The 27696-nt window shown below is 43.0% G+C and overlaps 1 protein-coding gene across 1 annotated transcript in view; it reads right to left on the bottom strand.

Annotated features, from left to right (window-relative positions):
* VPS35L (VPS35 endosomal protein sorting factor like) overlaps positions 1–27696 on the bottom strand; it is a 144944-nt gene that overhangs the window by 29399 nt on the left and 87849 nt on the right. Inside the window, exons 27-28 of the mRNA XM_006123143.4 lie at positions 7263–7402; positions 1164–1329 (exon numbers count right to left, since the gene is read on the bottom strand). Coding sequence (XP_006123205.2) covers positions 1164–1329; positions 7263–7402 — 306 coding nt within the window. The remainder of the gene's footprint in view (positions 1–1163; positions 1330–7262; positions 7403–27696) is intronic.

Raw genomic sequence — 27696 nt, 5'->3', positions numbered from 1 at the left:
AGCTGAGATTTTCCTTAGGGGTGGGGGCATCCAAAATTATTGCCCTTGCTCTATGTTTTTCCTGAGACAGGTCAGTTATAGCACAGTCCTTTCACAATGCAACAGACCTCACAATAGGATTCCTGGCTCTTTTAGATGCTATTTTTGCCTTTTTGTAAACAATGGAATCCATTAATTTATTTTAACCTCTTTGGTAAAGTATAGGAGGGTCATGCATGACAACATATCTATTGGGAAGCAGTTAAGGAATCTCTTAGTGAAATAGATGGAGCTTTATTATCCTCAGTATGATCCTTTGGAGTGAGGAAGAAGGAGGAAAATTGTGAGAACAGTTTTAAGAACTTCTGAATTAGTATGAGACCTTACAAAGTTGGATCATCCCTGTACTAATTTAACAGCCATTATCTTAGCAGACACTGGGGACTGAACCATAGACTCCTAGAGCTGAAATGATGACTCTTTACAGCTTGCGTTAAAGATCCAGATTCTCCAACTGAGAGCTCAAACAGACTTGCATCACCTGTGGATTGAGCACAGAGGAGGATATATCTCTTTGACAAGTGGGTTGCAATAAAATAATATTATTTACAAATCATGGAGGACTCAACCGAATGTTTCATGAAGCCAGTTTGGAGTCCCAAATAAAGCTTGAAACAAGTGGATTAAATATAAATGCTCTTTGTGGAATATTGTTTTATTTTAAATATAGCCTGGATGCCGCCTTCTTAGAATCCAAAATGATCTCTTATGGTCATTCTAGACTGTAGTACGCAGATTTGTGCAGGAAAATAATCTATTGTATAAAGTTACTGAATCAAATTTGATCAGCTAACATTTACAAAATGGCAAATCACTGATAAAATGCAATAGGATAAGTATATATATATATATATATATATATATATATATATATATATATATATATATATATATATAAAAACACACACACAAACACACACACAGGGCTTGACAATTACGGCAATCTACTCACCCGTGGCGAGTAGATTTTAGCCCAGCACGGTACCACAGCGCGATCAGCGCATGCGCAGCACGGTCTGCACATGCGCAGCGTGCCAAACCGCGCAGCTGGCGAGCAGGGCTCGCCGCCACTTGTCAAGCCCTATATGTATAAGAGCATAGAACCCACAAAATCCTCTGTTTACCTTTGTCTATATGATAGATGTAGGTCTCCTGAGTCATTGCAGAGAGTAGATGCAGAACATTTGTGTAAATCCGGACTTTGTCATCGCTATTATCCTCCCACGTATAATCCTGGATCACGTTAAGTAGTCCTCGCACCAGAAACAACACTCCCTGTTCTGGATGGTCCTACAGAACAACAGACACACAAACCAATAATCAGAGACAGGTTTGAGGTTTTGGTTTTTAAAGTGCAGCAACATCTCTGTGCAGCAAAATACAATATAATTAAAGTGCAGCAAAATACAATATAATTAAAGCCGTCAGTGACTTTTCTAAAGTGTGCTTCCTAGCAAGCTCATTTAAAACACATGGCAAGAGAAAATTATGGCATCTTTTTGACCCATAATAATCAACCTGGGCTAGGCAGCTGCAGCAGACAAGGTTTGAAATCCATTGCTTTCTAATCTGAGGGGGAAGCAAACAAAACTAGCTGACAACTTCTTAATAGCTGAACTTCCAAAATTACACATACTAGTTAGTTTTTTTTACTCTTATTATTTCAGTAAACTACAAAAACAAGTATATTACTCATGTAATTATGAGTCTTAGGAGAAAATACACATTGGGAAGGCACCAAAGCTACAGAATGGCAATGGCCTTTTAATATTGAAAGAAATAATTACAAGCACAGAAACTTTTAGAAACAGTTCATTTTTTTTAAGATCAGTTTCAACATTGCACCAAGCTCAAGATCAGCTGGGATATGGTGGTTTGTGACAAACTAGCACCGCTAGGGCAGCCATACTGTAATGAGCATTTCCTCCAAGGAGTGAGTGGAGAGGACAGGACTGCAGGGACATGATAGAGGCACTGGGGGATGAAAGCAACGAAAACTGTAGTCTCTGGAATCCCAGCCTCTCACTGGAAATCTCTTCCAGCACCGGCAGACCTAAAGGTGAGGTCTGACCTCCCTATCATTGCCTATTACAGCCAGTCCCCGACTTACGAACGAGTTACGTACCAAACACTAGGTCGTAACTTGATCTGTTTGTAAATCGGATTACATTCACTTACGTACGGCCGCGCTGTTCGTAAGTGCAGATTTCATTCGTAACTTGGAGACCGGCTGTATAGGAAGTTGGTCATAAATACGAACGGTCATAAGTCGATGCGTTCATAACTCGGGGACCGGCTGTACTGCAATAGGCCAGGCATTTCATTCTCCTTCCTGACTATTTTCTTAAGTGAAAGTCTAATTCTGAAGTTACCTCTCTTCAGTGCCACACATGCACAACAGACACACAACACACTGCTGCTAGCCACTCTTCTCCTGTATTCCATATTCAAGACAATGTACTCCCTCAAACTGCCTTAAATGCATGTCTCTGGCAGACACACACCCTGGTTTCTGGGAGAGCACAATGAACAAGCAAAGAAAGCAGCATGATCAACAGCTGTTTGTGATGTTGCTGCAGATGTGGGCAGAGAGAGTGGGAGAATAGGAAGCAGGAATGAGGACACTGGAAAAAGTGGGAGGGAAAAGAAAAAATGTTCCCCTGTCGAAGGGAAAAGAGGTTTTCTAGGACAATGAGAGAGAGAGAAGAACTAAAAAAAAATAGCAAGAGAAAAGTCATGACATAATACTACATGGCCCACATTTAAGGTTGCAACTGAGTTTCCACTCCAAGCACAATTTTTATCCAAATGAATGAATGTCAGCCTTAGAAGTGGTAGGGTAAGTATGGGCTCCAAGGGAGACTTGCTTAGTAAATGGGTTTTTTATCTTGGTTATAACATGTATGGTTTCCCTTTGTGTTTAAAATGCTATCATTTTCATAGTAAAAAATTCTGGATTTCCTTGCTTAAATAAGTTCCATCTTTGGATATTTATCATTAATTTAAGATGGTCTCTCTTTCAGAAATAATTACTTCTGTTCAGTGGGAACTTTCTTATATCTGCAAGTAAAACACATCTCTGGGTTAAATCCCGGAAAGGAATACAATTATAACATTTTGTAAAAATCTGTCCTCTTCTTCAAAAATAAAAAATTATGCCTGCTTGAAACAACATCAGTTAAAAATGTTAAAACAGCTGCCCATGATTAAAGTCACTTATAACAATGGACTCTGGCAAATAAAAGTCAAAATTCCACATTGTATTCCTGTTATACGTCCATATTTTACAAATTTGTTGGTCTACATAACAGAGAGAAGGGATGAGGATGAGATATCACCTTTTATTGGATATCTGTGGGTGACAGGGACAAGCTTTCAAGTTTACCTGGTTTTCTTCTTCAAGTCTACATTATGTTTTATCAGAGACAGAAACAGCACTTTAGAGAAACAGTCTTTTCCAGCAACCTACTGACCCTTGCGCCCTTTCCAAAATGACAGTCTCTTCAAAATGGGTTTTATTTTGTTATTTGTATTGTGATTTAATTCTAGATCCTGTAAACCACAGAAGAAGGGAAGACAACTTACTACGCCTAGACAGGGTAATGGATGTGGAAAAGGTCTTTTGTAGTTAAAGTGGTCATACAATTTGTGCATTACAAAAGAGAACATGTAGATAATTTCCAACCTGCTGTATGTAGTATGAAAGTTCCCCTGTGAACTCCATACATTAGATGATTTAAAGTTAAAATGTGAATCCTGTTTTCATCAAGCAATCCTGCATAAATGAAGCCACCTGGTAATTAAGACACCTTTAGGAGTTTACAATACTACATACGTTAAAAATTTGTCAATTCCTGAATCATAGAATCATAGAATAATAGGACTGGAAGGGACCTCAAGAGGTCATCGAGTCCAGCCCCCCGCCCTCAAGGCAGGACCAAGCTCCACCTACACCATCCCTGACAGATGTCTATCTAACCTGTTCTTAAATATCTCCAGAGAGGGAGATTCCACCACCTCCCTTGGCAATTTATTCCAATATTTGACCCCCCTGACAGTTAGGAATTTTTTCCTAATGTCCAACCTAAACCTCCCCTGCTGCACTTTAAGCCCATTACTCCTTGTCCTGTCCTCAGAAACCAAGAGGAACAAATTTTCTCCTTCCTCCTTGTGACACCCTTTTAGATATTTGAAAACCGCTATCATGTCCCCCCTTAATCTTCTTTTTTCCAAACTAAACAAGCCCAGTTCATGAAGCCTGGCTTCATAGGTCATGTTCTCTAGACCTTTAATCATTCTTGTCGCTCTTCTCTGTACCCTTTCCAATTTCTCCACATCTTTCTTGAAATGTGGCGCCCAGAACTGGACACAGTACTCCAGCTGAGGCCTAACTAGTGCAGAGTAGAGCGGCAGAATGACTTCACGAGTTTTGCTTACAACACACCCGTTGATACAACCTAGAATCATATTTGCTTTTTTTGCAACAGCATCACACTGTTGACTCATATTCAACTTGTGGTCCACTATGACCCCTAGATCCCTTTCTGCCATGCTCCTTCCTAGACAGTCGCTTCCCATCTTGTATGTATGGAACTGATTGTTCCTTCCTAAGTGGAGCACTTTGCATTTCTCTTTATTAAACCTCATCCTGTTTACCTCTGACCATTTCTCTAACTTGCTAAGGTCATTTTGAATTATGTCCCTATCCTCCAAAGAAGTCACAACCCCACCCAGTTTGGTATCATCTGCAAACTTAATAAGCGTACTCTCTATCCCAATATCTACATCATTGATGAAGATATTGAACAGTACGGGTCCCAAAACAGACCCTTGAGGAACTCCACTTGTTATCCCTTTCCAGCAGGATTTAGAACCGTTAACAACAACTCTCTGACTACGGTTATCCAGCCAATTATGCACCCACCTTATCGTGGCCCTATCTAAGTTATATTTGCCTAGTTTATCAATAAGAATATCATGCGAGACCGTATCAAATGCCTTACTAAAGTCTAGGTATATGACATCCACCGCTTCTCCCTTATCCACAAGGCTCGTTATCTTATCAAAGAAAGCTATCAGATTAGTTTGGCATGACTTGTTCTTCACAAACCCATGCTGGCTGTAAGATTCAATGTAAAGTTCACTAGGTTTTAGCATGAGGACCACTGAACTATCAGTGCCAAGGAATTGATAGCACAGACCCAGTGTTTCACCCATAATTCCAACTAGTAAGCAGCTGACTAGTCTTTAAAATTAAGGCTGTAAAATAGAATGAAATTAATCTGGAGACAGTCATCCACATTCATTCTACACACTGTCTGGATGGGGAAAAATAGGTATTATTACTGCTTTCCAGGTTTCCCCTTTCTACTGTGTACTGGGGAAATAACCAACATGCAGATATATGGTATTAGTCTGCATTTTCCCTAAACTGAATCTCGTTTTATTTCTGGCTATGATACAGAAGGCCCCTTCTAATTATTTCTTTATACTCAGTGATATTCACAATACTTCAGGTCCTTTTATTGTTTAATAAGGAATGTTCTGTAAGTCCCTTAGGCTAAGAAAAAGTGCCATGCCAGTATTGTGTGCAAACATGCAATAGAAGGGCAAGGATTCTCTTCAGAGATCTTCTTTCAAATATAATGGATATTCAGTTTTGAACCCATGAAGGACATCTAAATTCAAAGTGTCAATACACCTCTCCGTAACACCATCAATAACTGTAAAGGTCTTTCTGCAGGCAAAACCTTTTATGACCACTTTCTTACTCAAGCTTCATGAGTAAAGTTAGAACCATCTAACAAAGGTAACCAATAGTGGAAATTCAAACTGGATTAGCAGCTGTTTGAGGAACAAACACCCCATCAGTTCAGAATCAGTTTCACTCACTTAAGTCCTGGTTTCTCATTCTTCATCACTGGCAGAAATCAAGCAAATAGGTACTATGTCTATGAGGGAAGAAGATTTTTCATGGTTAAAGTAGCCTTAAGCCCTCTTTTTGGAGAGACTGAAGAAAATGTCATTGGGCAATTGCTTATCCATCCTTTGGGCTCCTTTAATGCAAGATGCAGCAGCACCCTAATCTCATTCCTCCTGATCAGTACTGGATGTGACATTATCAGAGTGTGAGTTTGGGATGCAGTACCTCTGTATGCAGATGACACTCAGCTTAATGCATCCTTGACACTGAATCAAAAGAGCATACTGTCCATATGCTTCCAAGTATTAAGCTGGATGAAACTGAGCAGGTTGAAACTTAGATAAAAAAAATTGTTTCAGTCCACTGAGTGAAACAACCAGAGAAAATGGCAAGGTTGGTATCTGACCCTTCCCTCATACTGATGAAGTGCACAAATCCTGTCTCAAAGAGGTTCAAAAAGGATATTCCTGGATCCTTCCTTGTTTCATAAGCCACTTGAAACTACAGAAACATGAAATGCTTCCTGCCCTCCCCCCGCCCACTTGCTTTGGGTAGGAGGTTAACAGCTATTTTTCTCTGATTGAACTGATTGAGACGTGGGCCACAACTCCATTCTCCATGGCTTTGCTATTTCCTAATTAGACTGCTGTACATGCTTTCCTTTGGAGTCCATTCAAACAACAGGCACACAATGCAGAAGCAAGCACTTTTATCAGCAGAGAACATATTTTACCAGAGCATCAAAGACTCTTGTGGCTCATTGTTCAATTCCAGATATAATTCAAGGGGGTGACAGTGAACCGTACACACTTACACACTCTGGTTCCTAGTTATCCGAAAAGCCTCTCCTCTCCCAGTTAAGATTATCTGGGCATTTAAGCAAACTTTTCCCAGATCTGAATGTCTGGGAGTTTCCAGCAGAGCAGTAACAGTAGTCTCAGATTCAAATTCACTCCCACTGTCCATCTGACAGAGTCAGAGTCTGCTTACATGTTTCTGACTTTTGAAGAATAGGGAGTATTGTTATGAAACTACAGAATTAAGGTTTTAGTTATGCTGTGTTCAAGTAACTTTTGACACTCTTTCAACTACAATTCATGTACTTTGATATACAGAAACAGAAATATTATTTATTTTAATTGAAAACTGAAGTACTATGTCCTTTACTATAACAACACATGTAAGAAATACCCAATTTAAAACAAGTCTATCTATAAGCAGCCAAGCCAAAATACCAATAGTCACCTCAAGCTTTAGATATTAAATACTTCACATGGCAATTCATACTGAAGTTACTTACTGGAACAATTAATAAAGTGGAAAAGAAATTACAGAGGAATTCCAGGAGAAATGGTTCAGAGGGACGCATCTTCCCATCTATATTGATCATCTTTGGCACTTCAGGAACAAGGCTCACTGCAGCTTTGAAAAAGGCATCAGCTATAAAAAAAACATTAAAATAGTTACATCACTGTAGCACTTGAATTCACAAACATGCCTATTATCTAAAGCTTGTTTAGTGTGTGTTATAATTAAATATCGCAACATGGATGAGGTAAAAGTCTTCTACTGAACCAATTTCTACTGGGGAGATGGGACAAGCTTTTGAACACCACAGAGCTTTTTCTAAGGTCCTCCTCCTATGGGTACCTTTCCCAATTCTGAGGAAGAAGTCTGAGTAGTTCAAAAGCTTATCTGTCTTACCAACAGAAGCTGGTCCAAATTAGGAATGTTAAATATCAGTTAATGGAACAGTCAATTAACCTCATACATCAGTTACTCAACTATTCTATAGTCGCTAGGGATGGGGCTGGCAGCCAGTGTGCTCCAGCCCCAATCCTATGGAGCCCCTGCCACTCCACGCTGCTGCCTCTATATCGGAGGCAGCAGTGCAGGGTGCCAGGAGGTGGGAGCTGGTCCACGAGGGGAGATGGGTTAAAAACCAGCTCTCCTCGTGGACTGGTTGACTGTCACCTTGCGCTACTGCCTCTGATACAGCATGAGATGGCAGCAGCCCCTCTCTGGGGAGAGGGGTAGGAGTGGGGCTGAGTTTCTGGACCCAGGGCAAGCCAGAACTGAGCTGGGCAGCCCGCCTGGCTCCTAATATACTTTAAATGCAGAGCTTCAGCAGGAATGGGTCCCAGACCTGATGCAAGCCAGGATATAAGCAGACAGAATGACCTAATAAGTTCTATCCCAAACTTCAGTGATTTTGTAAAACTCATTATAGAGGTCAATGATAATTAGGAGGTAAATGCAGTTATCGTATTCTTAAATGTTTACATTCTTTACTTAAAACAGGACTATAAAATGAAAAATAGTATCAGAGGTGCTGCAAGCTACCAAGATCTGAGGACTCCTCTGAACAATATACTACATGAATTCTTGAGATTTTCTTCTATTTGTTTCCACAGGTTTGAAAAGAGATCCATTAATGGTATGGTAAAGCACAACTATAAATAAACTGCACCATAATACCAAACAAACTCAATGAGAATGTCTGCTCTTCAATTATATTAATAAAAGGTATTGAAAAGAAATTCCTAACTCCCACCTCAAACTTCTCTTGGAATAGTGTTTACTGGAGTGTTCTAGAAAGCTGCAATGAAGAAATACAATTTTTTGACCCCAAAGTAGTTAGACACATTTAAATTCTATTGAAGGCAAGTACCCAGGGACTTCAAAGCACTTTTCAAAATTGGTGCTATCCCCATTCTTTATAGATAGGAAAAATTGAGGTTCTTAAGTATCTAAATCCCTTTTGAAAATGATATTTAGGCTTCTAAATCAGTTAGTCATTGCAAGTTTGTACATAGTAACATAGGGCACGTCTACACAGCAGTATTATTTTGGAATAACTAATGTTACTGTGAAATATCATAGTCCGCGTCTTAACTACAAGCAGTTATTTCAACAATGTCAAAATAATGTCAAGCTGGAAGACTTCTTGACTCCTGTCACCCTCATTTTATGAGGAGTAAGGAAACTCGGCAGAAGAGTGCTCTTTCTTAAACTTCCTGCTGTACAGACAGTGCCAAAAGCCAAAATGAGCCATTTCGACATGCCCTTAGTGACTTGTGTCAGGCCAGAAAGACAACCTACAGCAGAATAGTGGTAGAAACCTACGGCAGAGTGAGAAATGGAACACAGGTCTACTGATTCCTAATACAGAAGAAAAGCAGAAACTCAGAAGAAAGGATGGAAAAAATCTGTAACCCAGAGATGCCACTGATATTATGTAGTGCCATTTCCAGGACAGAAACTTGCTTTACAAAGATTAACTTTGACACATAAGGCTTTAAGCAAATTTACTAAATATAGAACCACATGATATCAAAACTAAGTTTGAGAGGAATAAGGAGTGAAACATTTGCTTTAGAAAAACTGTAGTTCTTATGACTCATTTCTTTCTAGCACACACTTGTGTGACCTTCTGAACTTTTCATTATTCAGACCACATGCTTCCTTTTTAGCGTGCATATTTATTCCAAGTAAAGGGGCTGTTTTTATTTGTTTCCACATTAATTCACACAGTTGGCCCAATGGGAGACAAATAACTCTCTCAGAATGTTATTGAGTGAGAGAAAGCAGTAACAGATGTGCATTCTAGAACAAAGAAATTAATTGCTTTATCTTCCACAGTTCTCCTGTCCCTAAACCAAGTTATCACATAATCAAATGATGTAGCGAGACTCGATGTAGTATTTTTCTAATCCCAACAAATGAAACAGAAATCTTGTGGCCCAAGCTGCTTGGTTATTCTCTCCTTTCCTTTAGGAAAAAAAAACGGTCTGGGAGTAAATCTTACCAAACAATATTTGTGCTAGCACCAAAATACACATCTACCACTTTGAAGCTGGATAACTGCAGTTTGGGTTCACTCTCATCATCATTCTCCTACTTCAGAGAATGGCCACAGAAAACAACTATCTCCTGATTGATCTTCCTAGGTCACTCTTTAGATACCGATTTGTCTTACTCAAGCCCCTGGAACAGACAAGAAGCCCATCGCTATTCTCAGAAAGATATGCCTTAAAGGAGGGCAGGCAAAATACAGCCCCACGCCAGATTCAGCCCACCAACCTTCAGATCTAGCCCATAAGAACATAAGAACGGCCGTACTGGGTCAGACCAAAGGTCCTTCTAGCCCAGTAGCCTGTCTACCAACAGTGGCCAGCACCAGGTGCCCCAGAGGGGGTGGACCGAAGACAATGATCAAGCAATTTGTCTCCTGCCATCCCTCTCCAGCCTCTGACAAACAGAAGCCAGGGACACCAATTCTATCCCCTGGCTAATAGCCTTTTATGGACCTAACCTCCAGGAAATTATCTAGCTTCTCTTTAAACTCTGTTATAGTCCTAGCCTTCACAGCCTCTGGCAAGGAGTTCCACAGATTTACTACACGCTGTGTGAAGAAGAACTTTCTTTATTAGTTTTAACCCTCCTACCCATTAATTTCATTTGGTGTCCTCTAGTTCTTCTATTATGGGAACTAATAAATCCACCCTCTCCACACCACTCATGATTTTATAGACCTCTATCATATCCCCCCTCAGCCTCCTCTTTTCTAAACTGAAGAGTCCCAGTCGCTTTAACTTCTCCTCATATGGGACCCGTTCCAAACCCCTAATCGTTACAAACCATCACAATATTATGGGCTGCCAATGTCCCACAGCCCAGTAGGACTCTCAGGAAGGCTCTCTCACACGCCACTGCCCCTGGGGGGAGGTGACTCTGTGCGTTGCCCCCACCCTCAGCACAATCTTGCAACTCCAATTGGCTGGAAATCGCACGCGGCCACAGTAGTCGGCTGCTTTAAGCAGCGTGGGGGGGGGGTGCGAAAGGCAGGGAGTCTGCCCAAGGTAAGCACCTCCCAGCCAGAGACTTCACGAGGAACCGCCCCCCGTGCAAACCAACTCCCTGCCCCAGGTAACAACCCAAACCCTCTGTACCCTGTCCTGCATCCTTACCCCAGGTCACAGCCCCATTCCCAGGCTATGCACGCCTTCCTATACTCCCTCTCTAGATCAGAATCCCCTCCCAGACACTGCACCTCAATCCCCTGCCCCAGGTCACAACCCACTCCTGCACTACATCACGACCCAAACCCTCGGCAACCCCTCCTGCATCCCAGTTCCCTACTTGAAGTTTTCTTCTGCATTCAACCTCCATCCCAGGCCTTGCATCTTGTCCATTAATATCATAAAAGACTGTGGTCGTGGATCGCTTATGAAATTCTTAGAAGTAGCCCCTCATCAAAAGTTATTGCTCTGCTTTAGAGTGACAATATGCTAATTTATTCCCAAGCCCTTTTTTGTAGAACTAATGGTCTTTGTTTAAAAACAAAAAATTATATGACAATGCCTCTAAAAATGAAAAACATCTATGGAAGGGCAGAATTATGAGATTAACAAGAATATAGAGTTGGCTTCCTTATTTCATGATTAGTTTCTTGTGCAATTTGCTTGGTCACCTTTAAAAATCCTATGTTCTTATTGACTCAACACTTCTAGAGAAGTGCTCAAATCGTTTGGATTGTCTGTTTGGATTTGGTTGGGAAGAAGAGGAAGAAGGGGAATGACGAAGGGGGGAAAACAATCAGTTTTCTCTATTTGTCATTACTAGCCCAGTGTTTCCCAAACTGTGGGCCACGGCCCAGTACCAGGCCACGGGAAAAAAATACCGGGCCTCAGCATGGCTGCCGGGGGGGAGCAGAGCATGGGAGGCTGGGAGGTGGTGTGTGAGTGGAGCGGGGGGCGGGGCACAAACCAGCCACCGGGAAGCAGGGCTGTCCAGCAGAGATCAGGGCTGGCGGGAGGGTGGCCAGCAGAAGCAGGGTTAGGGATAGCGGGATGGTCCGGTGGAGATGCGGGCAGCGGAAGCAGGGTTAAGGGCAGCAGGGCTCTCCGGCAGAGATCCAAGCGGGCGGGCGGCAGAAGCAGGATACGGGTAGCGGCCTGTCTGGCAGAGATCGGGGAGAGTGGGTGGCAGAAACAGGGCTGAACAGAGGGTGGGGGGAGCTGGCTGGGGGAGATCAGGAGGAGGAGGACTGGAGAACCACCCTCTGAAAGCAGGGCTGGACGGAGGCAGTGGGCTGGCCAGGGGACGGGACGCGGGGGGGGGGGGGTAGATGGGGGAGATTGAGAGGAGGACGATGGGAGAACCAGCTGCCGGAAGCAGGGCTGGACGGGGGAAGCAGGACTGGACTGGGGAGTTCGGGAGGAGAAGGGGGGGGCAGAGTGGGACTGACCTGGACACATGCAGACTCAGGCACACAAGTGAGTCCGGCCCCGGGGATTCCATTTTGCCACCCCGCCCCACGTACCTTCCCTAGAGTAGTTGTGAACTGCCTGGCTGGTAGACACACTCATGCAGCCTGAGCACATCTACCAGCCAGGCAGTTCGCAGCTAAGGACTGATAAACCTAATAATAATAAAGCTTACCTAATTAGAAAATACTGGACATTTTATATGTCCGGTATTTTCTCAATTTGTTTCCCGGACAGAAGCCTCAAATACCGGACTGACCGGTACAAAACTGGACACCTGGCAACTCTACCCCTCCTTGCACCCTCCCTCGTAGCCAGATACCCTACCCCCAATCTGCTCCTGCTCCCGCCTCCTGGATCGCCCATGCAGCGCCAGGTCCCCCAAGCCCTGGCCTTGCGGAGGATGTAGCCAGGTGAAACACTGAACATTTATTCATTTTTAATTTTTTTTATGTGTTTATATTTTTTGTGCTGCAAAAAACAGTACTGAAAAAAACCCAGTTTCCGATTAAAGTAAAAAGTCTGGGAAACCCTGATCTAGCCAGCTTTCTCACCATCTTACAATCCATTTATCCAATCCATATTCCCTTAACTTGCTGGCAAGAATATTGTGGGTGACTGCATCAAAAGCTTTGCTAACGCTGGCACTGGGGGCTTTGGGAGGACCAGAAACAACTTAGTTGAATATTCATCATTTGCTTAATTAATATGTAAATATGCAAATGACTGTTACCATGAATGGATTTACTGGTCCCCATGTCAAAAAGTTTGGGAACCCCTGTCCTAGCCATAAGGCTTCAACTATATCTGTCCTTCTATCATATCCCTATTTAAGAGAGACTTTTACAATACTTCATTTCTGCTGCTTCCAGCCTCAGCACAGTGACAAGCGAGGGCATCATTTGTGATCATCTGTTCCTAAACTGGTCTGTCTATATTACAGATTATAAAATGGTTATTTAACTGGAACAGTAACTTTACACCTATCAAAGGCAAATATGCTTTACTGACAGCAGGAATTTTGGTCATTGTCCAAAACCTCTTTACAAGGTGCAATTTATGAAATTAATCAGCTGAGATACAGAATATTCCCATTATTGCAAGAGAAAATCAATTGTTCTCAAAAGTACTTTGCTTTTTTCCTTTATAGAGAAAGTCAGACTGAGAGATTTAAAGAAGGAACGCTGATTGAGTGTTCAGTTTGGAGTAAGATTAGGGTAAACAATATGAAATATCAGCAGCGGATCTAGGGCAGAGCGAGCAGGGTGGCTGCCTCGGGCCCCGCGCTGCAATAGGCCCCGCGCCAAGCCACCGCGCAGGGCCCAAACAGCTTCTTGAGCCACTTGCTCCCGTGTGGCGTCCTGGCTGAGTGGTGCAGAACTCAACCGAGCGCCACGGCGTCAGGCGAAGGGGGGCGGGGTGGTGATGTACACGACCAGGGGCGGGAGGCGAAGGGCGTGACAGAGGTTCTAGGTCCCACCCCCGGGCATATACATCACCGCCCCATCACCCTACACCTCCTGCTGTGGCGCTCGCTTGAGTTCTGCGCCGCTCAGCCAGGACGCCATGCGGGGCCCAAAAGGCCGTTTGGGCTCCGTGAGTGAGAGGCAGGAGGGGCAGGAGCAGGAGAGAAAGAGAAAGAGAAAGAGAAAGAGAAAGAGAAAGAGAAAGAGAAAGAGGCAGGAGACTTAAATACAAATGAAAATTTTTAATTATTAATGCAGAATTTTGTTTAAGAATGACTTACAATATAATTAAAATAAAAATTATCCAACTAAATTAAGTTTCTATCAAATTTACCCAATTCACATTTAATATGAAAATAGCCTTCAATTTGCGCATTTGACGCCTTTTTTCTCCAAAGGTGGGCCCCGCAAAACTCTCATCCGCCCGTGAAATATTATACTCTGCCAAATAAAGTAAGTGTCAATATATCTATTCAGATATAATTACTAATAATTATGAAGTTATATAAATGGGACAAACCACATCTTTACAGCTAATTTATAATGCATCTTATTTTGCACCTGCTTCGAAGTTTAAGGGATGTATCCTTGGCTTATGTGCATGGAGGTACAAAGAGAAGAATACGTTCTCCAACTCAGAGGAAATGGGTCCCTTTTGCTTTTTTCCATACAAGGCCAGTTTCTTAGCTTCTACTCTAATCCTGTTTGCTTCAACCTTATAAATAAAAATATGTAGAAGCTTCTTCCGTTTGAAAAAAATTTCTCACATTAGTCATGTGTTTAATTCTGCTCCTAAAGTAGTCCACTGTAAGGGTAGATGAGGGTAGAGCACAGTGCTCATTACAACAAATCATCACGATGAAGTCTTCCTATGCTGCAGCAGTTAATATCTTGCTCATTGCACCGAACACAATATATTTCACACTTGACTGAATTTATCCTTCCATAGCAGCTCCTTCATTCCAGTTGACCACAATCTATAAATCCTTCCCCCTGCACATATGAGATGACCTTCAGACTAAATGAACTAATGGCCTGCTCTAAGATGGAATATTTTTACAATATTTCACAACAGAAACGCAAGCAAAATTCCTTTGTGGATGTTTTCTTTAAACAATATCACTATGATAGTTTAAAAAAAAAAAAAAAGCTTGTAATTTGTAAAGGTGCGTAAAGTAACTGTGACAGGCTGAGTTTCCATCCAATTTGCAATTCTATTTTTTGCATTCATGATAACAATTAAATTGCCTACACAGAAAATCTCAGGCTGGCCAAAAGTTGATTGAGAATTGAGATCACCAGAGAGAGAAAATAATTCACATCTCAAAAGACCATTTAAGAAGAGTGAGAGTATGTAGTTTGCCTATTTAGTTATATATTAAAAATATAAACTATATTTAGAGATCATTAAGATTGCATCAGGGCATACACAAATCCACCCAAAATAATAAAAGAAGAGGAATCAGTAATTAAAAGATTCCTGCATTTTTGCCACCTAAGTTTTTCCTATCACACTGTTAATATCACACTTCAACACCTTTTGCTTTGATCTCCAACAGATATTGGAAAGCAATACATTCCTCAGCTTTATCAACCTTGTGTTCTAATGTAAAAGTTTAATAGCGACCTCACATTTAGCAACATATTGTATGTCTAACTATCATGCACTGTAATTATGAGGACAGTTAAGCTCTTTTAATGCTGCTGAGGTCACCAGGAAGTTTTTGTAACATCCATGAACATTACACCCCTGTAATGTGTTTACCCTTATATTACTCTTTCACACTCTGATACTTAACGTAGTTTTGTATCGAAGAATTACAAAGACAGGATGGAGGAAAAAAACAGAAAAACTGATTAAAAGTTAAACTGGAACATATAATGGGAATTATTTATAGGTAGAAATATAACAACCTAGATGGAGCCTGTTTTGATGTTAGTTGTACAAAGAATTTGGTTATAAATCTGGAATCCAACTAAAAATTGATACTACAGAAGAAAAAACTCACAGGTGTAAAAGGAACACACACAATCACAAAGAAGATCCTAGAACTTAATCCTATCAAGAATAATACAGGCCATTTCGGGGTGCCAGACTTTTAATCCTATATAATTAACTGATAGTCACTACAAGAGTTAGCCGGATTAGCTAGAAGCTGCATTGTCTCTAAACTGGTGGTGACAGAAGGCAGGGGCATCTGGTCATGTAGGCAAGGGAAGGCACAGCCTTCCGAAAATTGCTTCCCCAACTACCGGGTAGGGCTGAGGCAAGGGCCGAGGCAGCACAGCTTTCCCACTGGGGAGGGTTGGGGCCAAGGCCATAACACTAGGGTTGCCAGGTGTCTAGTATTCACCTGGACAGTCCAGTATTTTCGCTTCCTGTCCAGTAAAAAAATTCAGAAAATACTGGACACCTAAAATGTCCAGTATTTTCTGATTTTTTTCCCCCAGCCAGGAGGCAAAAATGCCGGGCACCTGGCAACCCTACAAACACTCAGTGCCCAGCCTCCCCGCCCAATTCCCCCCATCTCCCAAAACCCCCAGCCCCCCAACTTACCTGGTTCTGCAAGGCTGCTAGCACAAAATGGCTGCCGCAATAAGACCAAGTGGAAGCAATGACTCCCCTGGGTCTTAGTGCTCAACCACTCCTGTTCCTATCCCTGCACTCACTCTTAAAGGGGACATGCTGTTTTATTTTAATTTTTTTTCCCCCCTTCAACAGAATTTTTTCCCAGTGGGTTTTTTTTTTGGGGGGTGGGGGGGAAGGAGCCACGGGTGTTTGGTATTTTTGTTTCAACCATCTGGCAACCCTACATAGCACAGCAGCCCTGGCCCTTCAGATAGCCAAGAAGGATCGGGCTGGGGTGTGCGGGGCTTGAAGCAGAAGGGGTAGGGCTGGTGTTTGCCTTCCCCAGCTAGGCCTTCACCCACCACCCATGACAAAAGGGCAGAAATACCAGATTCAGCACAGGTAGAAAGGGAGGGAGAGAGAGGTGGAGGAAGGGAGAGAGATAGAGAAATTGCCCCAGAGGTACTGAAAAACCATTATCTGTGGACTAGAAAGAACAGGAAAAAAGCCTAATGATCAGGAGGGATATCTACCTTCAGAGATTTCAGTTAAATCTGTAATACTCCACCACCATCACAACAAAGAGCCCTGCATGGATGTAAAATTGTATAGCTGCAAAAGTGAGCCATGTATATTCACATCCACATCCGCAGATGTGGATACCCAGTGACATGAAGCAGATATCCACGGAGTTGCAGGGCTCTATATGTTGGGACATCAGTGTTTAAAAAGAAAAAAAAAGAAAAAAAAAAGGAATCACAGTACAGGTAGTCCAATTTTAGCCCTAACCTTAACCTCCATGAAGGCTTTAGGCTCCCAATCTCTCTGCTTCAGCTTCTTCATGTGTGAATTGGGGACAATCATATCTCTACAGGCCATAGGATATCTAAAAAGCTGTAAGGGCTAATTATTATTACACTTAATAAGAAAGCCTATTTTAATGCTAGAGGAGTACACACTTAGGCCATAAAATCTTTTCAGCAAAACTACTTATTCAAATACTTTTACAGCTAGACACACATACTGCTTGGCTTGGCTATAAAATATTGACGTAGAATCAACATTCTCCAAGGAAAAGTAAGTTATCAGTTTAGGGCACTTCACAGTCTCCAGTTATTTGGACTGCAATGAGCTTGAAAACTGCAGTTCACTGGGGAATTGTTTCCATTTTAATTTAAACTGCACAAAACCAGACCTTTTAGATCAACCTTGGCAATACGCACTTTTGTACTTCTGATTTAGATGCGCCTAACAAAACTAATAACTTTGAGTAAAACTGGAAGACTCCAGTACTACACGCAATTTCCACTTTTATCACTCCCTTAGTGAAATTAGTCATACATAACAGCTTGAATTGGCTGGATTGCTCAATTCACACAACATTTTATGCCTAAAGCTAAACACGGACATAATAGCTTTACGGATAAAACTGTCCCTTGCCCTTATGTCTGAAAGTTGTTTCATTGTCACTCACTCACTGAATGGTAAGAGACCTACAGTTAAGAATGATGTTCATTTTTCAGGAGACTACAGCAGCAACATCTATCAGAGGTGGGGAGGGAGGAGATGTGTTATTAAATATTACTCTGAATTTTAAAACGTAAAGAAGTGACATAATAGAGTGCACATTTAATCTCTGTTTGGTCCAAACAGCTACCCCATGACAAGAAGCATGTCTGAAAGATTTGTTACTCGGTTTTGGCATTGTGCCATTATGGAAAAGTATCAGCCAGTTCAGAAACTGGGGTATCTACGTGTCCACCCCCATTGTCAGTATTCTGCTTACTAAGTTGACATTCAGGGGCTCTACAGGTATTTAGATGATCTTTTCCTTGGTGCAGAGTTTAATTAAAAAAGTTATCCATTCCACGTGAATATCCACGCTGAGTACCTTCCGAGGGACAACGGAATACTATTGACATACTTGGTAGATCGCACAGTCCAAGGAAGGTTGGGAGGATTATAAACTTCTACATAGAATGAATGCTGTGCTCAGCCCTGATGAGCTGACAGACTCCCCAGACTCCCGGGCAAGGTGGGGGAGAGGCTCTGTGCTCCTGGAAGGGGCGGGGCTTTGGGCAGAAGGGATAGGGGCAGGGCAGTCAGCCCATACCCCACCTGGAGCACACTGGCCAGGGCTCTGGAGCCCATGCTGGGCTCCAGCAGCAATTTAAAGGGCCCAGAGCTCCAGTCATCACAGTAGCAGTTGCCTCTTTGCTTCCTCCACCCTCCACTGTTTTCGGGCCTGGCTAAGCCATAGATTATTTGACTGGCCTTCTTGAATTTCTCCTTTCAAACAAATTGCTGTGTTCCTGGCGCCTAGGTCAGCAAGAGATATAACTTTTTTAGTTCCAGACTTTGTAAGCTTTGGAGGGAAACTGGCTAATTCATACATTTCTTTCTCATCAACTCAAGAAGTTGCCATGTGTGACGTAGTGTGGGTACCTTGCTGGTTGCTAGGCTTGGGTTGTGAGTGATCTCCACTGGCTGCTGTCTGTAGCACGGCCCAGCAGGGCAGGGGATGAGTCATTATGCAAGGGGGCTCCGAACCTGTCCGACCAGTATCTCCCAGGGAGCGGAACAATGGGAAGAAGGGGAGTGGAGCCCTGGCTGGGGGCAGAGCTGGAAGTGTGTTAGGTTTCTGTCTGGGAGCATGGAAGAGACAACCTAGGGAAAGGGGCTGGAACTGAGGGGCCCAGTCTCCCCCATCTCAAGGGGGGCTGAGGCATCCTAGGCCTGCCCTGTAACCAGATTACATCTGTGCTGTGCTATATCCTGGAGAAGCAATAAACACCCTCTATTCTACTGGCTGGTGGAGTCTGTTCGTGCTATTACGGGGGTGCAGGAGACGGGAAAACCCCAACGCGCCATCACACCATGGTCAGGCCCTGCAAGCAGAAAACCTTCACCCTGTGGGTTTCAGTGGGCATTAGAAGGGTAATCTTGAACTGTTGGGTGGTATGAGTCTTCTATTTCCACCATATTGCCCTTTGCCACACAACACTTTCTAGACTTTGGCTCCAGATCTGTGCTGCTCTGAAAGCAGTAGAAGTAAAGGAATAAGGAAGGCTCACTCAAACAGAAGAGAAAGCTGAGAGAAGAACTGCAGGAATTTCCTGAAAAAGTTATCGATATCACTGGAGCTTAGAGGAAGCCATGCATTGCTACTGTGCAGACATACTTTTAAGAACAGATACTCTCCCCACCAACCAACTCTAGCTGCCTCTTTCGGTGCAGTAAAGGCCTATGAGTGAAGCATTAATGGACACTGCAATAATAGTGATAATGCCTACATGCTTATAGACTGCCTGTTTAGAGGTCTGTCTCCCTGTGCAGTCTCCAGTAGAAACACTGCAACAGTTCCTCTCCATAACAGTAACTACTCTCCACCAAGTGTGCGGCAAACTAAATTCCAGCACACACATTAAGCTTTAACAACTCTCAAGCTGCAAGCTTCACATCAAATGCAGCTGCAGTTCAACAATTCAGTCCCTACTTGTCTCATCAGGAGACTTCTTGTCTCAGCAAGCAGTACTCAATCTTGATACAAGTAGAGAGCAAAGTGGAGTACAAAAAAATCTCAAAGTTACGGATTCTTTGGGAATGGAGACTGTCCATAACTCTGAAACGTTCCATATCCCTGAACAAGAGGTTATGGACATCAGCATGGAGGGAGGGGGCTACAGGAAAAGGGGAAGTGCTCCAAACGGGGTGGGGCTTCTGAACCTTGGGGCTCTGGGTGGGGGAGAACTCACCTTGGGGCTTCATCACCCTCTCCTCTGGGAGCCAGCGATCAGGACTTTAAACCTGGGGGAAGAGCTAGGATCTGGGACTTCAGGGTACGTCTAGACTACATGCCTCTGTCGCCAGAGGCATGTAGATTAGGCTACCCGACATAGTAAAATGAAGCGGAGATTTAAATAATCGCCGTTTCATTTAAATTTACATGGCTGCCACGCTGAGCCAACAAACAGCTGATCAGCTGTTTGTCGGCTCAGCGCGATAGTCTGGACGCGCGGGTGTCGACATCAAAGGTATTTGTCGACCACCCAGGTAAACCTCATCCCAGGAGGCTTACATGGGTGGTCGACAAATACCTTTGATGTCGACACCCGCGCGTCCAGACTATCGCGCTGAGCCGACAAACAGCTGATCAGCTGTTTGTCGGCTCAGCGCGGCAGCCAAGTTAATTTAAATGAAGCGGCGATTATTTAAATCACCGCTTCATTTTACTATGTCTGGTAGCCTAATCTACATGCCTCTGGCGACAGAGGCATGTAGTCTAGACGTACCCTCAGCCCCGCAGCTCTGTTCCTGATTCAAGCTCCATACAAATCCAGGGTTGTGAGTTCAATCCTTGTGGAGGCTGTTTAGGGATTTGGGGCAAAAATTGTCAGGGATGGTACTTGGTCCTGCTGGGAAGGCAGGGGACTGGACTTGATGACCTTTCAAGGTCCCTTCCAGTTCTAGAAGATAGGCAATCTCCACTTACAAGCTCACAGTGGCTGGTGGTCAGCAAGCTTCTATCTGTGCTGTTGGTGCCCTGTGAGCTGACAGCTGCGCTTTTGTGGCATGGCCAGTGCTCCCACATGCCCACTCAGTAGGGTTGCCAATTGTCTAATCATACAAACCTAAAGATCATTGCCCTGCCCCTTACCTGAGGCCTTGCCTCCAGTCACTCCATCCCTCCTCCCGCCACCACTCACTCTTCCCCACCCTCACTCACTTTCATCCTGCTAGGGCAGGGGTTGGAATGCGGGCTGCAGGCTCTGGAAGGGATTTTGGGTGCAGGATCTGGGCTGGGGCAAGAGGTTGGGCTCAGTGTTCCCTCTAAGATTTTCCATCCATGAGTGTAGTGAGTTTTGTCTTGTGCACCAATACTGAAGTCACATGTGCTTGTTTGGACGTGTGCCACTGTGGCAACCACCAGCTACTAACAAAATTATATGTAAATTATTATGTAAGAAAAAAATACTAAAACAAGGCATAACTAACAAGTGCATGACCCTGTACCCACCCACCCTGAAAACCACCCAGTTTGGCCCGGTCTCACTCCCACCCAGCCTTGCTCCCACCGTTCCTGCATCCCAGGACTCCCCAACACCTGCACCCCCATCCTATGCATCCTTTACCACTAATCCTGCATTGTGCCCCTTTTGCCCTAACTTCTGCAGTGCCCCCTTCATCCCAACCCCTACATTTTTCTCCCAGCTGTGCCCCCAACCCCCACCCTGTGCCTCCAGCATGTCCTGTCACACTGCCCCTCTGCCCTGTACCCTCCACACCCTTTGCCCAGCAACACCCATGCCCAGTTGCCCCTCATCCTCTGGCTATGGTACCCTGGGCATGGGCTCAGTTTGCCCAGCCCTAAGACTGGCCCTATAATAGGGCAGCCGACTGCCATGTGGATCCAGCTATGGGCTCCATCCCCATCCCCAGCTGCCCCTCATGTGGTGGCTCTGGCCCCAGTTGCTGGAGCTGCTGCCGCAACCCCTCCATGCAACAGCTTAGGCCCAGGCCCCAGCCACCAGGGCTACTGCTGCCACCCACCCTGCTCAGGCCGGAGCACTGGTTGCTGGAGCTGTCGCCACTGAGCAACACATGGCTCTGGCCCTGTCCCCAGCTGCTGGAAGAGCAGCTGTAGCCCAAGATGTGGCTCTGCCTCTGGCCCCAGCCAGGGCCACCGAAGCAGCTGCCTCCTGCCATGCAGCCCACTGCTCCAGCGCTGGGGAAGGGCACATGGTGGCTGCCCTGCTGCTCCTGGGCAGGGTAGCCACCTACCACACGGCCCACACCAGAACAGCCACTGCATAGCTCTGCTGAGGAGGTGAGCAGGCCTCAAATTCTTGATGCACGCCCACACAGGCACACGCCTTAGAAGGAACATTGGCTGGGGTATAGAAGTGGGGGAAGGGGTTCAGTGCCAACGAAACAGCAAACACCTAGGTGGGGGGGACCAAGACGTTTCCATGCACTGCTGCTCACAGGCATCACCCCCATGATTCCCACTGGCTGCCACTCCTAGCCAAAGGGAGCTGCAAGGACATCCTGGATGCTTCCAGGACTAGAATGGAGCAAAGCCGAGCAGGAAGCCTGCCTTAGCTCTCTCGTGCTGTCAGTGGCCCCTGGGCACTTTTAAAATGCCGGGGCTGTTGGACAACTGATCCCTTTGCCCACCCTGTCATCAGTCCCTAAAAAGATTTGCCTTCATCTGTGGCATCAACATGTGATCGATCAGATCAGTACATGTTATCCTAGAGTTATGCCTCTTCCTCCAATTTTATGTCAAGCTAAACCAAAACTGCAGATAATGCTGCAAGATTTCACTTTGAACATAGACCTAAGTACTAAGTGTACTAACAACATATACAGTGTTGTATGCAGTGTCAGTTACTGGAATGAATCTGCATCAATCTGGCATTGACTGAAGTAAGGAACTAGCTTTAAAGTTGTTGCTATGCATTACTCAGTACTAGTTGTGTATAGTTTTGAGCCTGCTATGACTTTTCTTGAAATTTCTATTAAGGCCTCAATCCTGCCCCGTAGAAATCAGTATCATCAATATTTACTTCATGAGAAGCATTATCTGGCTCTAAGAGACGCAGTAACTGGCTGAAGTAGCATACCGAGAAAGCACCAAATCTACAACTAATGGATGATGGGAAGGATCGGTAAGGAAAAGTACCTCATGGAGGTCAGAAAGTGCAAGGGGGAAAAAAGCAAAAACTGCCAAAAGTCAAGCAGAAATGGGTATTTGCAAAGGAAATTAAAACCCACAGTAAAAGATTCTATTGCCATATAAATAAAAAGAAAACAGGATAGAAGTGAAACTGCTGAACTCTGGGAATAAGGTAGAGATTAAAGATAATCGAGGCACAGCCCAAAACCTAAATGAAGTCAAACCCAAAACAGCTTAATAGGGCCAAATCAGGAGGACCGGAAAATCACCACCTAAGAATATTAAAAGAACTGGCACATGAAACTAAAAGCTCAATACCCAGGACTTTTATGAAACTGTAAAGTTAGGGCTCATACTCTATGACTGGAGAATTGCCTAAATATAGTACCTATTTTTAAGAAAGTAAAAGAAGTGATCCTGAATACTTACAGGCCCTTTAGTCTGACCTTAATTGTATGCAAGGTCTTGGAATTACTTTTTCTTTCCAAGCTTGTTAAGGACACAGAGGTGAACAATAACTGGGATAAAATACAGCATGGTTTTACAAAAGATAGACTGTGCCAGCTCAACCTGCTCTTTTCCTTTGAGAAGAAAACTGATTTTTAGACAAAATAATGCAGTAGCTCTAATTTACCTGGATGTCCGTAAAGCTCTTGATACAAGTCCACATGAAAAATTATTAGTTAAATTGGAGAAGGTAAGGATTAACATGAGAACTGAAAGTTGGATAAGGAACTGATGCAGACTTCAGGAAGGTTACTAGTAGAGTTTCTCAGGAAATGGTCTTGTAACCAATCTTACTTAATATTTTTATGTATAACTTTAGCACAAAAATTGTGCGCGCTTAAAAATTTAAATTGGGAGGAAAATTAAATTTAAATTGACAATATGGAGGAGGACCAGAATATCAAAGAAGATGATCTGAGATGTGCCTGCAACAGTAACAAAGATGACTACACTGTGTATTTGTATATGTGGGTGAAATGACAATACTTATTTACATAAAGATCATAAGAACAGCCATACTGGGTCAAACCAACGATCCATCTAGCCTAGCATCTTGTCAGGTGCTTCAGAGGAATGAACAGACCAGATAATCATCAAGTGATCCCTCCCCTGTTGCCCAAGTTCTCACATCAGAAATTTGGACATTTGCTGCGATGTCTTGAGGAGGAAGAAGATGGATCATGAAGATGAAGTGGAAAAGTTAGGATATTGTAATTCAAAGATGGAAAAGGCAATTAGAAAAATGAGCCATCCCCTGTTAGTATAGAGATAAAATAAACTAGGTACTGAAATTATTTTATTTCTAACAAAAGATATGCTAAGCAAGAACAAAGAGTATATAAAATATGGGGACAGCTAATGAATTAACAGAAAAACAGCAGCAGGAAAAATGACTTCATTTTTGGGTTTGTGCATAGTTTATCCACAAACAAGCTGCATAAACTCAATTGCACGACTGACTTTGCAACTCTTTTGTTTTTACTATGTACTTGGACATAACAGCCAGCTTTTCTCTAAATCCCTCTGCCCTGATTATATGTGCAACATTATGTTCGGACAAAGAAACCTAACAGTGGTCTTGTACTAAAAGCCTTAGTCAGCTTCCTACGCAACTTGTTTGTGAGTGTAACTGGAACTTACTAGTGAATGCACAGCTTTGGCAACATTATAAACTGAAAAAGGAAGACAAAGTGTAAGTAGATGAAAAGTTATTCTTTCTTGCATTTATATGGAATCTCAGAAATCACAGGCTATATGTTGTGTACTCTCTGTCTATGCAAGTGAAGGACTGTTTCCTACTGAAGTTTTAAAATGACTAGTAATAGTCACCTCTCCTGAGAGACTAATTCACAGTCTAATAGATCTCAAACAGTTTTTCCCATCAGCTAAACAACCTAAGTTTCCTTTGCTTAATTCCTTCACATTATGTAATCTATACCCCATGAACCAAACTCTCTCTCTTATTTTCTGCCGTGGTGTTAACATCTGACATTTCTTGTAAGCTTTTATATGAGAGCCCTCCTTTAGTATCACACCCATGCAAATTATTTATTTGTGCTTGTTATTTTAAACTCAAGTTAGAAGTTTACTTACAGTAGTGGTGTAAGGCTCAATCTTTGCATTTGTTTAGTTACTGATATTTAAAACACCATCATTTCACCCTTTTCTCCTTCTGGCCTTCAAGATAAATATGCATGACAGCCCTTTTCTCCCAGGCTGTGTCTACATTGGCATGAATTTCCGGAACTGCTTAAAACGGAATACTATTCCGTTTTCAGTTTTTCCGGAAAAGGAGCATCTACATTGGCAGGCTGCTTTTCCAGAAAAGCCCTTTTTCCAGAAAAGCATCTGTGGCCAATGTAGACGCGCTTTTCCGGAAAAGAGCCCCGATCGCCATTTTCACGATCGGGGCTTTTTTCTGGAAAAAGACTACTGGGCTGTCTACACTGGCCCTTTTCCGGAACAGTGTTCCAGAATAAGGACTTATGCCCGAGCGGGAGCAGAATAGTTTTTCCGGAATAGCAGCTGATTTTGTACAGTAGAGCGTTGTTGCTTTTCTAGAAATTCAAGGGCTAGTGTAGACAGCTCGCATCTTATTCCGGAAAAGCGGCTGATTTTCCGGAATAAGTGGCCCAGTGTAGACACAGCCCCACAGTATAACAGCCTGTTATTAGGTGGGCAGTCAGAAATGTGCAGAAAAGTAATATTTGGGCACAGACTATTAGCCAGATAAGGGAGAGCTGAGTGCTGCTCAAACACTTATCTCTTTCATTACTAGAAGTCAGTCCAATAAACGATCTTACCTTACCCACCATTTCTCTCTAATATCCTGGACTGGCATAGCTACAACACTACACACAGCACGACAAGTAGTCAGTCTTCTACTCATTTTGTATGCATAAGTGCTTGTATCCTTCAAGCCAACCTGTTCAAAATAAGCTTTATTTGATTTGTCAACTTATATGCAAAGCCCACTCCAATTTCATCAGTTGCCATCTGCCCTCTACCACTCCACTCAAATGCCCCTTTATATTTCATAGTAAGTTATGGTGACAATTAAGGATGTAAAAATCCCATTTAATTAGTTAATCGGTTAAACATTAAGTTTAATGAGTTAATTGATTAAAAGGGGGATGGATGATCAGGGCCGCTCCAGCCCAACTGCAGGGGCTACTCTAGCCCAACTGTTTCTGCCCTCGCATGGGCCAGGGACTGTTCCCTGGGTACCAGTTAACCATTACCCAGCAAGCATCACCTTTAAACCATTAACAGCTCCCCTTTAACATCCCTAATGCCAATGACAGCAATATGAACTAAATATGCGATGCTCTTCCATACAGAGCAAGTCCTAGGTAAAATAGTCACAACACACACTTTCTTAATTCTTCTCTCTCACATACACAAAGCTAAGATGAGATTTAACAGCCACCTCAAGCTGTTTTCGTAGGAATGCAATTTATGGCTTTCACCACAGACATAAAAAAAAATATGGGGAAGAACAATGTTTAACATATGAGACATTATTATAGGTAAAGAGAAGACCATTAAAAATCCCTATGTATTAAGGGGGGATATGATAGAGATCTATAAAATCATGAGTGGTGTGGATAAGGTGAATAAGTGAATAAGGAAAGTGAATAAGGAAAAGTTATTTATTTGTTTCCATAATATAAGAACTAGGGGCCACCAAATGAAACTAATGGGCAGCAGGTTTAAAACAAATAAAAGGAAGTTCTTCTTCACACAGTGTATATTCAATCTATGGAACTCCTTGCCTGAGGTGGTTGTGAATGCTAGGACTATAGCAGGGTTTAAAAGAGAACTAGATAAATTCATGGAGGTTAAGTCCATAAATGGCTATTAGCCAGTATGGGTAAGGAATGGCGTCTCTAGACTCTGTCAGAGGGTGGAGATGAATGGCAGGAGAGAGCGCTTGATCATTACCTGTTTGATTCACTCCCTCTGGGACACCTGGAATTGGCCACTGTTGGCAGACAGGGTACTGGGCTGGATGGACCTTTGGTCTGACCCAGTATGGCCGTTCTTATGTTCTTATTATGCAAATCATATACAGCATATAGGAAGCACTTGACCCAGCAATGAAACTCATTGATCTCTGAGGTTAACATCACAAAAATTTAAGAATGCAAAGGAAATCTGAACAACAGCTTAAGAAAGGGATTGGGGGACACTATCTAGGTGAAGGTAGAGGAAGCTGCTTTTAAGCAAGTATGCTCAAGCTGGAATTTGAACAGAATGCAGGGCTAACGCTCATCATTCTTCCCATAGGGTATTTTTTAAACCACAAGTGATCAGAACTTCTGTTTCACACCTTGCCTAAGACATCTAGTAAAACAGAGCCCCTGACAGAACACCACACTCCAGCACTAGTTCAACACCATTTTGAGCACCATTTTGATTCCTCACATCTCCCATTACTCATCATACTTTCTCTAGGACACGTGACACAATTTTATTAGCAAAGTATTTTTTCATGGAATAGTCCTTCAGTGCTTTGATGTATATTTTCTAGTACTACCAAATGCAACACAACAACCAATAATTAGGGTAACCTGACTGAAGCACTTTAATTCTTTCCCCAGAAGTTTTTACAGGAATGTCAACCTCTGTGCATAATAATTTAGTTGGTCTAAGCTTCCCCCTCCTCAAAAAAATATATTTAAATCAAGTTATTTTTACACAAGTTTGAGTCCCTTACTTGAAACAGCACTGCTTTCTTTGAA

Source organism: Pelodiscus sinensis, chromosome 16 (genome assembly GCF_049634645.1).
Source record: "Pelodiscus sinensis isolate JC-2024 chromosome 16, ASM4963464v1, whole genome shotgun sequence".
Lineage (NCBI taxonomy): Eukaryota > Metazoa > Chordata > Testudines > Trionychidae > Pelodiscus > Pelodiscus sinensis.
Note: the sequence above shows the minus strand (reverse complement) of the source record. Positions and strands in the feature narration are given on the sequence as shown.